The following is a 13,549-nucleotide window of genomic DNA, read 5'->3' on the forward strand; positions in this document are numbered from 1 at the left end:
CGGCAGAGGAGGAGCAGAGGCAACCAGGGCCATGAGTGGCCCACAGAGCCTAAACTGTGTGCTTCCTGATCCTTTGCACAAAGCTTATCTTCCCTTGGCCTATAGTTTTACTGTGTTCCCAATTCCCCACCAGAATCCCAGCCTACAATAATATCTTGGGCCCTTTCAAGAAACCACACATTCCAAGTGGCTTCATCTAAAAGAAATTTCAGAGACAGAAAAATCTGATCCCTGTACACTAGACCTCCTTTTTCTACACCAGACAGTCTATTCTCAATCCAGGGACATTTGGATCAAAACAAGAGTAGAAGCACAAAGGGATTTCTAAAGAGAGGGGAGAGGAGCGACTGGAATGAGGTGTATACTGGCAAAGGGCATGAGAAGAAAATGGGGTTGAAATGTAAGAAATGGTGGCTCTGGCTCCCGGTCACCCTACAGACGGCTTGCCTCTCACAATTTTCCCTGTGCTCATTGCAATGAGCTGAGGTGGAAGTCTGACGAGTGGGTTTTGGCTCTGTAGGAACAAAGTTGTAAATGATAACAGGGGTAGGAGGAAATGACACCCAGAAAGAATGTGAAGAAGAGGGGGAGTACATGAAGAAATTGGTCAAAAGGATATTGGGATGTAGAGAAGGAAGGTTGTCTAGGGATGTGGGTGAGGCATGACGTGCTGTCTACCCACATGTGAGACCCTGGGTTAGAGCACTCGTGCCAAGCAAAAGTAAGAGGAAGGAAGGAGAGAAAAGAAAACAAAAGAAGAGGAGAGAGGAGGGGGGAGGGATGGGAATGAGAGGGAGGGGAAGAGAGAGGGAGGGAGAGGTTGGGGGGAGGGAGAAGAGGGGAGTGGAAGGGAGGAGAGGGGAAAAGAGAGGAGGGGAAGTGAGGGGGGAGGGGAAAGGAAAAGAGAGGGGGAAAGGAATGGAGGGGAGACTGGTGGGAGAAAAGTAAAGATTAAGGAGTTGAAGAAAAAGATGGTCATAAAGAAATAACAATAGTGCTCTGGGTAATTAAGTACCAATCAAACTTCCATGGTTTTAGGTGTGCAATTTTATTTAATCCTTAAAACTGACCCCCCTGCAATGGAAATTTATTAGTGTATTTGTTTAGCACTTGTAGAAATTGAGACCCCAGCAACAAATGATATTTGTGCATTTTGAATTCATGATGTCTGATTCCACAATCCATGGTCTTAACTGGTGCACTCTTTTCTCCTTTGCCATGAAAAGACGTCTCTGGCTCAGCCACACCCAAACACAGGCAGAATTTCACTTTGAGTTACAGGGGCTTGCATTTCAGTCAGAACTAGGATCCAGAGCCAAGGCAGGAGATGTGGATTTCAGGAAGAGAGGGGAAGGGTCTTCTCTGCTGCCATTTTGCTTGTTTCCTTCTTGGATACCAGGACCACTAAGAACTATGCAGCCAGCACCCCTTGTGCATGCATTTCTTCTCATCTGTCCTTGCCCACTTCAGTCTTTCAGCCTTTCTGCTTTAGAGGGTGCCCATTTCAAGGGTCCATTTGGGTAGGAATGATTACTTTTAGCAGGGTCTCCTTTCTTATTTGGTTTGTTGAATCTCTGATTTGCTGGAAGTAACTATGGAATGAATAGACAAGATCTCGTAGGTTTGGTAATGATCAGACTGTAACTGCTGAGGGCTGGAGAGATGGTTTGGTGGCTGAAAAGCACCTGCTGCCCCTTTAGTTCCCAGTACCTATGTCAGCAGTTCACACAACTACCTGATACTCTAGCTCCCGAGGATCTGATGCCCTCTTCTGCTCTTCTCTGGCACTGGAGTGCACATAACACACACACACACACACACACACACACACTCACACACACACACACACACACACACACTAAATCACTGTTCAAGGTTTATTTGGTGTTTTCCTTGGCATGACACTTGAGTGGTTGGTTCCATCATCCATATGCAGATCTTACATTTCACATAATATTGCAATGTACACTACAGACACATATAATACAGAAAATATCCTGTAGAACATTTATGCACAAGATATGCATGATGGACTTACACACTGGAGCCAGGTTATGACTAACTGGGAACTCATGGCCTAGGCATGTTTGGTGAGGGTGCGTAGCACAGCAATGCAGCAGGCTCACAGGGTAATCAAAGCCTGCACGCAGTTGGCAGTGTGTCTTGGAGACAGTGGTAACCAGGTTACCACCACACAAGTACCACTTAGCAGCAGGGTAGAGCTGTGGGAACTGAGATTCCCCAAAGACCACCTCAACATAACTGGACTAACCACAGCTCAGATGAGAAGTGTGTGGTCTCCATAGAAACCCTGCTGCAGCCTGGACAGTGAAGGGCTAGGACACTGGGGAGACTTTAGAACTGCAGCTCCTTCTGGATTCCCCAGAGGGTATCTACTCTCTTCTTCAGGTGGGCCTCCTCGTCAGGAGTCAGTGTCACCTTCACAACATCTGAGATTCCATTTTGTCCCAGGATACATGGGATGCTGAGGAAAATGTCCTCATTGATTCCATAGAGACCCTTAATCATGGTGGAAATGGGATGCACCCGCCTAAGGTTCTTCATTATTTCTCAGCCAAGTCTGCCACGGAGAGGCCAATGGCTCAGGATGTGTAACCTTTCAGCTTGATCACTTCGTATGCACTGTCAACCACCTGCCTGTGAACATCCTTCCACTGCTCCGTATCTGCATCAGTGCCCAGTTGTGGGTTCAGAGACTTAAGGGAGACGCCATCAACATTCACACCACTCCACACAGGCACACTGGAGTCGCCGTGCTCTCCCAGGACCCACCCGTGACAGCTCAGTGGGTGAACTCCCAGCCTTTCTCCCATCAGGTAATGGAACCAAGCTGAATCCAGATTGCAACCACTTCCAATAACTCTGCTTTTGGGGAAGCCGCTGATCTTCCAAGCCACGTAGGTCAAGATCTCCACTGGATTTGAGACAATGAGCAGCTTGCACTGTGGACAGTACTTCACAACATTCGGAATGATGAACTTGAAGATGTTCACATTTCCCTGGACCAAATTAAGCTGGCTCTCTCCCTCTTGCTGACGGGCCCCCGCCGTGATAATGACCAGCTTGGAGTTCGCAGTCACATTGTAATCTTTGTTGGAGACTATTTTTGGTGTCTTAAGGGAAAGGCTGCCATGCTGGAGATCCATCATCTCTCCCTTTAGCTTGTCTTCCATGACACCAACAAGGGCAAGCTCATCAGCCAAGTCCTTCATTAAGATACTGATGGCACAAGCCGTGCCAACAGCACCAACCCCAACAACTGTAATCTTGTTCTGGGGGACCTGTTCTTCCTTAAGAAGATTCACAATCAGCTGGTCCTTGAGGGCTGTCATCTTGGACTTTGAATCTTTTGGAACCGCTTAGTGCACGATGGGGGATGACGGGCGAGCAGCAGCAGTATCGTGCGCGAGATCGGCGACAATGGCTCCAGCTCGCCTAAATGTTTCTTATAACCACATCCCAAGGTCAATTTTGTAAAATCAGAGTGATCTCCTAAAGGACATCCAGTCATGCCCAGCAGTGAAGACAAAATTCCCCAACAATAATGCTACCAGCCTCTGCTCTTTCCTTTCTCTCACGATTTAGTTTGTGCAGAAGTCCTGTTTGTAAGGAAGCCGAGTTAGATGTGGCAATCCTAACAGATGTAAGGGATCTGAGACGTTTGCAGCAAACTAAGTTTAGTTCCTTAGAGTAAGTAAAGGGCAGGGGGCCTTCTGTGCAGCCTTTCTAAAGCATCAGTAGGAATAGATCTAAATTAACGAAGCAGGAAACACACGCTTCTACTTCCCCTTCTGGGAGATACTCGCCCCACACTTTGCTCATGTAACTCGATTGACTCTGCAAGGGAGAGGTGTCAGATCTGCATTTAGAGAAGTGAATCCTGGGGCACACAAAGATGACATGTCCTGGCCAGGTACACACAGCCAGTAATGATTTAGAACCAGACAGTTGGCCATTTACAGGAAGGTATTGAGCATTCTGCTGTCTCAGGCTCAGTTTGTCACTCACCAGACAGCTACAAGCACCCCAACAAGCCTCACCCCTCACCTCCAAGGTAAATGGCTGTCCGTGGGACTCATGCAGGCACATTTGGATCTGATTTCGAGCTGTGAATAGTATCTGGGGTTTAATATGTTTTATGCACCGCTACCTGCTTTTTACTGTTTCCTCTGCTGGCAAGTTTCTACCCATGAGGAGTGATGAATACAGAAAGGTTTTGTTCAGGTGTTTTGTTTTGTATTTGGCTGGGGGGAGAGAAGGTGAATTTTTCCATATAACTAGGGGAAAATGAACTCTTGTTCTGTTCTTGTTTAGGAATTGAAGACACTTTCAGGACAGCAGCCACTGAAGTGAGTCTACTTGCGGGAAGCGAGGAGTTTAATGCCACCAAGTTGTTTGAAGTTGGTAAGAGCATTTTTTTTAATCCAAATATTGGTTCAGTGCTTTTGGAGATTCATTTTTCTCTTTCAGTGCCATCCTTGGACCCATGAACATGTTTCATATTTTCCCTTTGAGGTCCGCTGCTCCCAATGTATTTCTTGCTCACTGAACAGACTCCAAGCAAGAAAGAGAGCAGCCTCATCCCTCCTCACACCAGATTAAGTGAGACACAGGACACCTCTGTGTGAAACTCGAAAAGCCTCCTAAGAGACAGGCTGGAGCCCACCCTCCCCCTAGCAAAAACAAAAACAAAAACAAAAAAATAACAAAAAAAGCCCACAACCCATCTGTCCTCACTGAACATCCAGTAAAATGAAGTCTCCAGCAGAGGAAAGGAAGGGGGAAAGAAATTCTCTCAATATTTTATGCTTCCTTCCATTGCAAGAATTTTCCATTGAAATTTTCTATTAAAAGAAAAACTCAGTACGTGTGTGTGTGTGTGTGTGTGTGTGTGTGTGTGTGTGTGTGTGTGTGTGTTTCTCTTTTCTCTGCTGGAAAGTGTTGGCTCAGAAGCAACAGCCTGAATGAACACAGCATGAAGCATCCCTTCAGGTGCAAGCTGGCTTTTCAGCACTTTTGCCCTTGGTTCCCTGTCTGTGTCGTAGAAGACCAAGATTCCTTCCGTCCCACTTCTTTTATCCCTGAAAATCCTTTTATTATCTCAAGTCTGCGTATCTCCTCAGACAAAATGGAGAAGTCCTAAGTCCCTTTTAGTTTCCTAGCCTAACTATTTTGAGATGTAATTTTCTCTCTCTCAGAGAACTACAGGAGTCAGTCGAGGGTTTAAGTAGAATAGTCGAGAAAACAAAAAATGAAAAAAAAATTAGTGCCAGCCCTCTGAAAAACAAAACAAACAAACAAAAACAACAGTAAACAGCATCAGCATCTGCACCACCAGTGATGGGTGGGGCAGACCTCCTGCCTCATCCCTCCAGCCCCAGCTGAAAAGGTATCCACAGTGGAAAGCTGCTATGACCAAAGACAATTTTCTCTAAGAGGATGGCCTCTGGTGTGTTGAGCATGCTCCAGTTGAAGACCACATAGCCAAGAACATTTGGATGACACAAATTGGTCTCGATAGGAGAAGTGGGGGAGTTGAATGGTTAGGAAGGAGGGAAGCTCTGGGGAGAGTGGGGTGGTGAGTGTGATCAAAATATATTGTACAAAATCCTCAAAGAACTAATATCTTTTTTTTTCTGAAAGATGGGGGCAGCCACACCTTAACCACCTAGAGGTGAACACCAACCAGTCAGGCTGATTTTCCAAGACAGGTCCCAGATCTTGGTTTAGCTAGAATAAACTTTGATTTTTACAGTGCTTGCTAATAATTTATTTTTAAAACAAAATCTATTCAAACATGTCTGTAAGCCAAACTCAGGACAGTTTAGAAATTCTGTGTCATTAGGACCTCCACCTCACCCCTCCCCTCACACGCACAATGAAATTGCATTTATTTAACGAGAGCCTTCTGCAAGCACAGTTCCCTGGATTTTTTTTTTTAAGCTGACTTTAAAGGTCTGAGGTCTTTGGGGAACAGAGAACTTCTCCTGTCTCCCCCCATCACATTTCACATGCAAGTACCTTTTACCTTTTTCTATAGGGCAAGGCCTAAGGCCACATCCAACGCATGGCTAAGGATACCAGAACTGAGTAGGCCTATTGCAACCAGAGACCAGGCAAAAATGAATTGAGTAGATAAGCAATTGGTGTGTATTTGGTGAGAGACCATTTCTAAAACTATGAACAGAGTTGATTTAAACCAAAAATGGAAACCCAGGACTGGCAACACTGGAGAACTCTTACTATTCTTGATCTGATGGAACATGGATGGAACGGTAAGCATAGCTCAGAGGGAGACCCACCTGACTGTAGTCCCAGCTCCCCAAAGGATACAGATAACATGCAGTGAGAGAAAAGCTAGCGAAACATTCTAGGCTCACCATCTTCCCTCTATGTGGTCCACTGATGGGTCCTCCCATTGGGCTATCTAATCAGAAAGCAGGGGTAAAAAGCCTATTGATGTAGTCCACATGTATCAGGACAAGAGCATAATGGGATGAAGACCTAGAAGGACAAACAGAAAATGAGTAAAACAGACTGGAAACACTGGGTTGCCGCGTGGTCAAATTACTAGAACTAGTACTGCCTTGAGTTTTCTCATCTATAAAATGGCATGAGGCAGGAGTGCATCTTACAAAAAGACTGCAGAATCCAGTGACTTAATTATCTGCCAAATGCATGCGTGCCCATCACACTGAACACCCTGAATTAGTACATTCTTAAAAAATGAAAATAGGTCAGCAAATGTTCTATAGGCACATGAATGGCAGTAGTCTCCCACCTCGGAAAATATAATGTCATTTCCCCAGGCTTCCTAAAGTTTGTTTCTGAAGGTCCTGCCCTTCCAAGATGTGCCTGTGACCTCCCAGGTACTACGTAGTACTGTCCCACTCTGGGTGACTGTACAGGCAAGACAAGCTGAGAAATTCTAGAGCTCAGAGGAAAAAATAAGAAGCAGAAGAAGCAGAAGAAGCAGAAGAAGCAGAAGAAGCAGAAGAAGCAGAAGAAGCAGAAGAAGCAGAAGAAGCAGAAGAAGCAGAAGAAGCAGAAGCAGAGGAAGAGGAAGAGGAAGAAGAAAGAAGAAGAAGAGGAAGAAGAAAGAAGAAGAAGAAAGAAGAAGAAGAAAGAAGGAAGAAGGAAGAAGAAGAAGAAGAAGAAGAAGAAGAAGAAGAAGAAGAAGAAGAAGAAGAAGAAGAAGAAGAAGAAGAAGAAGAAGAAGAAGAAGAAGAAGAAGAAGCAGCCCGTATGCATGATGCCAGGACAATGCAGTTCGCTTCACATCCCCTGCCCTGACACTCCATCCCAACTTCACTGGGGAAGTCCTACTCTCATGCCAACTTGACATTTGCACAGCAGAAGCCCAGCAAGTTGAAATGGTTTGTCATAAAGCTGATAAGAATTTGGGCTTTTACCCCAGCCAGGTTAAGGTGAGAATTTAATCTTATACCAGAGGTCTGAGTGGACTCATGAGCAATGTTCTATCTTCCCCCTTCCCCATCTAACTGACGGGACACATGCCCCATCCCAGCTGACCCTATATCCTGACATATGATCCCATATATAACACCCCAGCCTCCCAAGCATTTGACCCAAAAATGACTGGAGTCACTTTTCCTACCTTACTCTCATTACCCACAGACTTCCCAGGCACGGGAGTCTAACAGTTCTGACTTCTCTTGATCCAACCTGCTGTTACTACCAAGCATATTTTTCCTGAGTTCGTATCATTGGTATACCATATTGAAATCAGTACTAGATCAATTTTCTTACTGCACAGCTCAATTGATACATATTTCACTGAGTGCTATGGCTCCCTAGGGACCTCTGAACAACACTAAACTAATTAGGATCTCCATCACATGATACCTAACAACCTTGTTCTCTTGTGCATTCTACTCTGGAGGAAAAGAAAGCATCCTCATCCCAACCCAGTCATCTTCCTCTTCCTCTGTCCCTCTCTAACTCCCTCTCCCTCTCTTCTCTCTCCTTCTCCTCCTTCCCCTCTACCTCCCCTCCCCGTGTGTGTGTGTGTGTGTGTGTGTGTGTGTGTGTGTGTGTGTGTGTGTGTGCAAGTGCTGCACATACCAGATTGGAATGGACATGCAAGGTGACCGTATGACACCTGACAAAGGAGAAAAGGAGAACTGGGAAGGATGGAAATCAGACAAGTCTAAGCCCTGTCCAATAGAGACTGCCCAGCTGAGGGGACCTCAGAGAACCAGACAGCAGTGCTCCTCCATGCTCGTTCATTGGCCTGCAGGGCAAGTCTGACCCAGATGATGGGAGGTGGTCAGCAAGGTACACAGAGAGACTCTCTTTTAGGAGCTCTGAAGACAAAAATCTGGCCAGTACCAACCCTACCATGGCTCATGACCAGCATGCTGTGACTTGTACTCAGAACTATTCTGGACTTACCTACTAGAAATAACATGTTGTTTCAGTTTTGAAGTGTTTTGTTTTTGGTTTGTTTTGTTTACAGTTTGTTTTGTTTATTTTTTTCTTTCTTTTTTTAAAGACAAGCAAGCCAAGTATTATGTGGTACATGCCTGTAATCCCCATTTTCAGAGGCTGAAGTAACTTCAGCCTAGCCTGGGACACGCTGTGAGACTGTCTCAAAAACAACAGAAGAATGTCTAGGTTTAGGCAAACAGGGTTTTCTTTTATGGAGAAGTAAATAAAGCCAGAAAGAACCCAGTGGTGCATGCGTTGGTCAGCGTTCTGTCACTGTGGGAAAAAAAAAAAAAACTTGAAAGAGAAAACAACTTAAAAGGAAGGAAGATTTATTTTGGCCTCTAGTTTCAGTGCACGGAATGCGGCCTGCTGCCTTTGGGCCTGTGGCAAAGCAGAAAATCGCAGTGAGCAGGTGATGGGGGATGTCGCTCACCTCATGGTAGCCAGGAAGGAAAAGAGAGAATGAGCGGGACTGTCGTCCCAAGATGCCTATCAACTGCACAGACTGTTATCTTCTGTAAGTCCCATCACCTCTTAGCAGTGCCACAGGCTGAGGACCAAGCCATCAATATACCAGCTATTGATAGGCATTTAAGATCTACACTACTACAGTGCAAACAAGATAGGAGTGTGGCGGTGTGGAACAGCAGATCTAAAGGTGTTCTGTCCTTGGGGCGGGAGAGCCAACCTAATTTCAGAAGGAATCCTGATGGGAAAGCTGTGTATTCGCTCAGCAGACTGAAGGGCAAGGCCTTGGGAGGAGCAGAGCTTGAAGAAAGGGAGGGGGTAGGGAAGGGTGATGAACATGTATTCAGTTCTGATAGGTCAGTGTGGGCACCCAGTTCAGCTGATCATGAGCAAAACAAGGAAAGTCTGTGTCTGAGCTTATCAGTCATAAATGGAGAGAGAACATCCACGAATCCCATCTAAATCCAATGTAAAAGGGGGTTTCAGGAAAATAAAGATGGGAAGAGGGCAAACATTCTTAATACCGCTGTTTTCCAGGACAAAGTTCTTTGAAGCTCCGGCATTGGTCCCGCTCATATGCTCAACCCTCTTTTACTTTTTATTTTAATATAAGGTCTCAGTTGCCCAGACTAGCCTTGGACACCTTTTGTATATCAGGCTAGCCTTGGGTTTATTCTTTATGCCAGGTTTGCCTTAAACTTACGCTGAAGACCAAGCAGGCTTTGAACTTGTGATACTCCTGCTTGGACTTCTAGATAAGCTGGGATTATAGGCTTATATGCTTAAGTTTTTAAGTATTTTCTAAGTATGCCATTGTCATTGAGTGGGAATCATAAGAAGAGTTTTCAGGTTATAGAGAGACACTCTATTTGTTCCTCCCATCTGTTTGATCCCTACCTTGTATCAAATTCCCTCCCATCTAGCTATCGTTTTCCCAGTGTCCATTTCTACTGTCATCTCCTCACAGTCTGATAGAGACCAAACTAAAGCATACACTCATCTTGACCCAAACAACTGAAGGACTATGAGAAAGACTGTGGGTGGTCAACCAGAGGTTAGGCTAGCCTGGGAACTTCCTCTCCTGTCCAAGTAGAGGGACACTATATACCTACACCCTAACGAGTTGTTCCCAAGGGCCAATGCAAGAATAGCATTTTTCAAATTTCAGTTGTTAAAGGAAGGCACAAATTGAAATCCATAGTGAGGTGTTGTAGCACATGCCTTTAATCCTAGCACTCAGGAGGCAGAGGCAGAGGCAGGCAGATCTCTAAATTTAAGGATAGCCTGGTCTATGAAGTGAGCTACAGGGCTACACAGAGAAATCCTGTCTCAAATACATACATACATACATGCAAACATATATACATACATTAAAGTCCATAAATAATTATTATTTAAAACAAATTTGAAATTTAAATATATTTGATCATATTCCTCCTTTCCTCCAAGTGCCTTCCTGATCATCTCCACCTTCCTACCCACCCAACTTTAAGTTACAGCTCAAAAAATAAAAACCCCACACAACGACAAAACCTACAAAACCAAGAAAACTAATTTAAACCACACCCAAAAAAGAAAAAAAATAAAACCACCAAGCTATAACCAAATAAAGGGGGTATTTGACCAACATACAACTTGAATCCATAAATTCTCAAGGGTTTGCAACTAATCAAGTTTTTCTTAATGCTTTAAAAACTAAATATGTCATCTCTGGGTTCCAAGTCACACTCTCAGGTCCTCTGAGGCAGCTTAGCCTATGAATTTGCATATAGCAATAATTAAGGCCCAGCATTTGGATGGTGGATTATGTTTTAAACAACTCAGTGAGTGGCAGAAACAAAATAAACTCAACTCTACAAATGGTCCTTTGAGGCCTTTCTACCACATTACTCCTTCATGGGAAATTCAATACAGCTCTCTGATTTTGTGAGGATGCAGAATTAGTCCACGGTTATCTGTTATACTTTTGTTGTTGTTTTATGTCTGAGGGTTTATTGTTGGGGGGAGGGTTGTTGTTGAGATCTGGTTTTGTTTGGACTTTGTTTTGTTTTGTTTTTTGAAGATGCTTTAAATTGAGAGATAATAACATGTTTCTACATTAAAATTTTAAAAGGTGTATCAAATGCACCGACAGTTAGATATAGAAGATGGAATGATGGTAGGCATTCAATCAGTGAATTTTGCTGTTCTGTGTTTGAAAATGGCTCATGCTATGAAGTGAAGTATTGGGAAAATGTCTTATAAATAACATTGCAAAGTTCTGGGGAGATGAGAATGGCTGCCATGCCTGGTGGTTATGGGTACCTATGGAGTCTCTGATGCTAATGGAGGACACTGTTGATGAAAGAGTCATTCATCCAGAAAGCTTAGCATGTGCTAGGACTTCCAGAAAGTTTAGCATGTGCTAAGAGATTTTTTTTTTTTGGTCTTTTTCAGACATGGACAGCTGTGAGCGATGGATGAGCTGCAAAAGTGAGTTCTTAAAGAAGTACATGCACAAGGTGATCAATGACCTGCCCAGTTGCCCCTGCTCCTACCCCACTGAGGTAGCCTACAGCACAGCTGACATCTTCGACCGCATCAAGCGCAAGGACTTCCGATGGAAGGATGCTAGCGGGCCCAAAGAGAAACTAGAGATCTACAAGCCTACTGCTCGATACTGCATCCGCTCTATGTTGTCCCTAGAGAGTACCACACTGGCTGCCCAGCACTGTTGCTATGGTGACAACATGCAGCTCATCACCAGGGGCAAAGGGGCAGGCACACCCAATCTCATCAGCACCGAGTTCTCTGCTGAGCTCCACTACAAAGTGGACGTTCTGCCCTGGATTATCTGTAAGGGTGACTGGAGCAGATATAATGAGGCCAGGCCTCCCAATAATGGACAGAAGTGCACAGAGAGCCCTTCTGATGAGGACTACATTAAACAGTTCCAAGAAGCCAGGGAGTACTAAAGCACCACTGCTTTGGAGACACAAATGCACTGCACTGATCTGCCAACTGTCACCTGGTTCTTTCCACATTTTTGTATATCTGTATATTCCACATGAATATTTTTGTAAGTATAGTAGGGCTATGCACCAGGTCTGCGGGACTGCTATGCCCAGTACCTACATACCATGGTGGAAGTCCTCCTAATGGCTGTGTGGGCAGAAAGTGGCACCTAGGAGCTATAGTGGGTATGAGTCTGTTCCCACCTCCGTTCAGTGCATAGGAACACAGAGACTGAGGTTGTAAACATTATAAGCAGTTTTTTTATATATATATAACTTATTTAATACAAATGTGACTTAAGCTTAACCTTTTCTCTGGAGTTGTCCTTATAAAACAATTATTTAATTGCTTCTGAAAGAGTTCAAAAGGAAAAGGACACAGGGGAATTACGAGAAAAGGAATTTTGCATTGGAAATGCATCAGAGCAGTAAAACACCCACCTTACACCAGTGTTCTTTAGTCATGGGTTTCTTACTGGTGTCACGGATTCCAACGCTTCCTTGCCTCAGACGAGGCAAGGGGTGGGTAGTAAGTGAATGTGTAGAATCTAAGGCACGGGTTTTAAATGGTTTTAAAGTAAGGGACCAGCATAACTGTACTGAAGAGCCCCAGCAGTAGCATTTCTGTTCTGTCTTAACAGGCTCAGAAGACTGAAGGAAGTTCAGCCGTAAAGCCAGGAGTGGCACTTTCCAAAGAAAAAGCAAAACAAGTTGAAAAATAATACGTGCCTCGCTTTGTCTATTTTATCTTAATAGAGCAACTTTTCTCTGCCAATAAATATTATTCCCAGTAAATAAATATAAAAGGGGGTCATGGGAGCTGAAGTCTAGGAAATCCTAATTTTTTATGTTTTAAGAAAAAACTGCCTTATTTTTGTAAAGTATTTATTGAGTCATTGGCTATTGTACATCGTGCAGTTATGAGATGATCCACTTTTGTGGGATAGAACTTGAGGACAGATGAAGAGTTGGTTCTTATGCAACCTTTTACTTGCAAAACTCCAGGGAAAGAGATATATAATAAAATCATAATAAAATGTGTTACCTGTATCCTTGATTTATGATCCAAATATTGTAACTACTCCAAGTGAAGCAAGACTTTCATGAGGAGAAGCCTTCAACTTAGGTGGGAATAAAAGACTCACAAATGGACTTATGGGTAAATCATGGCATCTTCAGCATTCAAAACATCTCTCCGGTCCCCAGTTAGCTCAAGCTAATTAAAACACATATTTTTTTCTCACCCAGAACTAAGAAAATCAAGCTAGAGCAAAGACTTCAGATGGGCAAGGCTACTTCCAAACAAAACAAAGGAATACGAATAATAAGCAGAACTACTTACAATGCAAGTTATTATTTTTCCAGAGGAGAGACACCAGAGGTCAGAACATATAAACTATATTAGGCATGTCATTTGGGAAGGGCTGCTTTGGTGTCTTTGTATCCCTGTTGATTTTGGTGCTCTTGACCACACACTCAAGTTTTCCTGGTAAAAGTATCTTCTTACAGAACGGCTTTTGTATGTCAGAACTTTATAATGTTGAAGGTTCTACCGAGATATTACCCATGAAATTATTTGTATTTAGGTTCTGCACCTAATGACAAGACTAGTAAGT

At 43.9% G+C, this 13,549-nt stretch overlaps 1 protein-coding gene and 1 pseudogene across 1 annotated transcript in view; one reads left to right on the forward strand and one right to left on the reverse strand.

Annotated features, from left to right (window-relative positions):
• Ism1 (isthmin 1) overlaps positions 1–12,974 on the forward strand; it is a 78,918-nt gene extending 65,944 nt beyond the window's left edge. The window contains exons 5-6 of the mRNA NM_001134552.3: positions 4,336–4,425; positions 11,377–12,974. Coding sequence (NP_001128024.1) covers positions 4,336–4,425; positions 11,377–11,894 — 608 coding nt within the window. The 3' untranslated portion in view covers positions 11,895–12,974. The remainder of the gene's footprint in view (positions 1–4,335; positions 4,426–11,376) is intronic.
• Ldha-ps10 (lactate dehydrogenase A, pseudogene 10) lies at positions 2,267–3,439 on the reverse strand (annotated as a pseudogene).
• Positions 12,975–13,549: the final 575 nt, after the last annotated feature.

The sequence above is a fragment of the Rattus norvegicus genome, chromosome 3 (genome assembly GCF_036323735.1).
Source record: "Rattus norvegicus strain BN/NHsdMcwi chromosome 3, GRCr8, whole genome shotgun sequence".
Classification (NCBI taxonomy): Eukaryota; Metazoa; Chordata; class Mammalia; order Rodentia; family Muridae; genus Rattus; species Rattus norvegicus.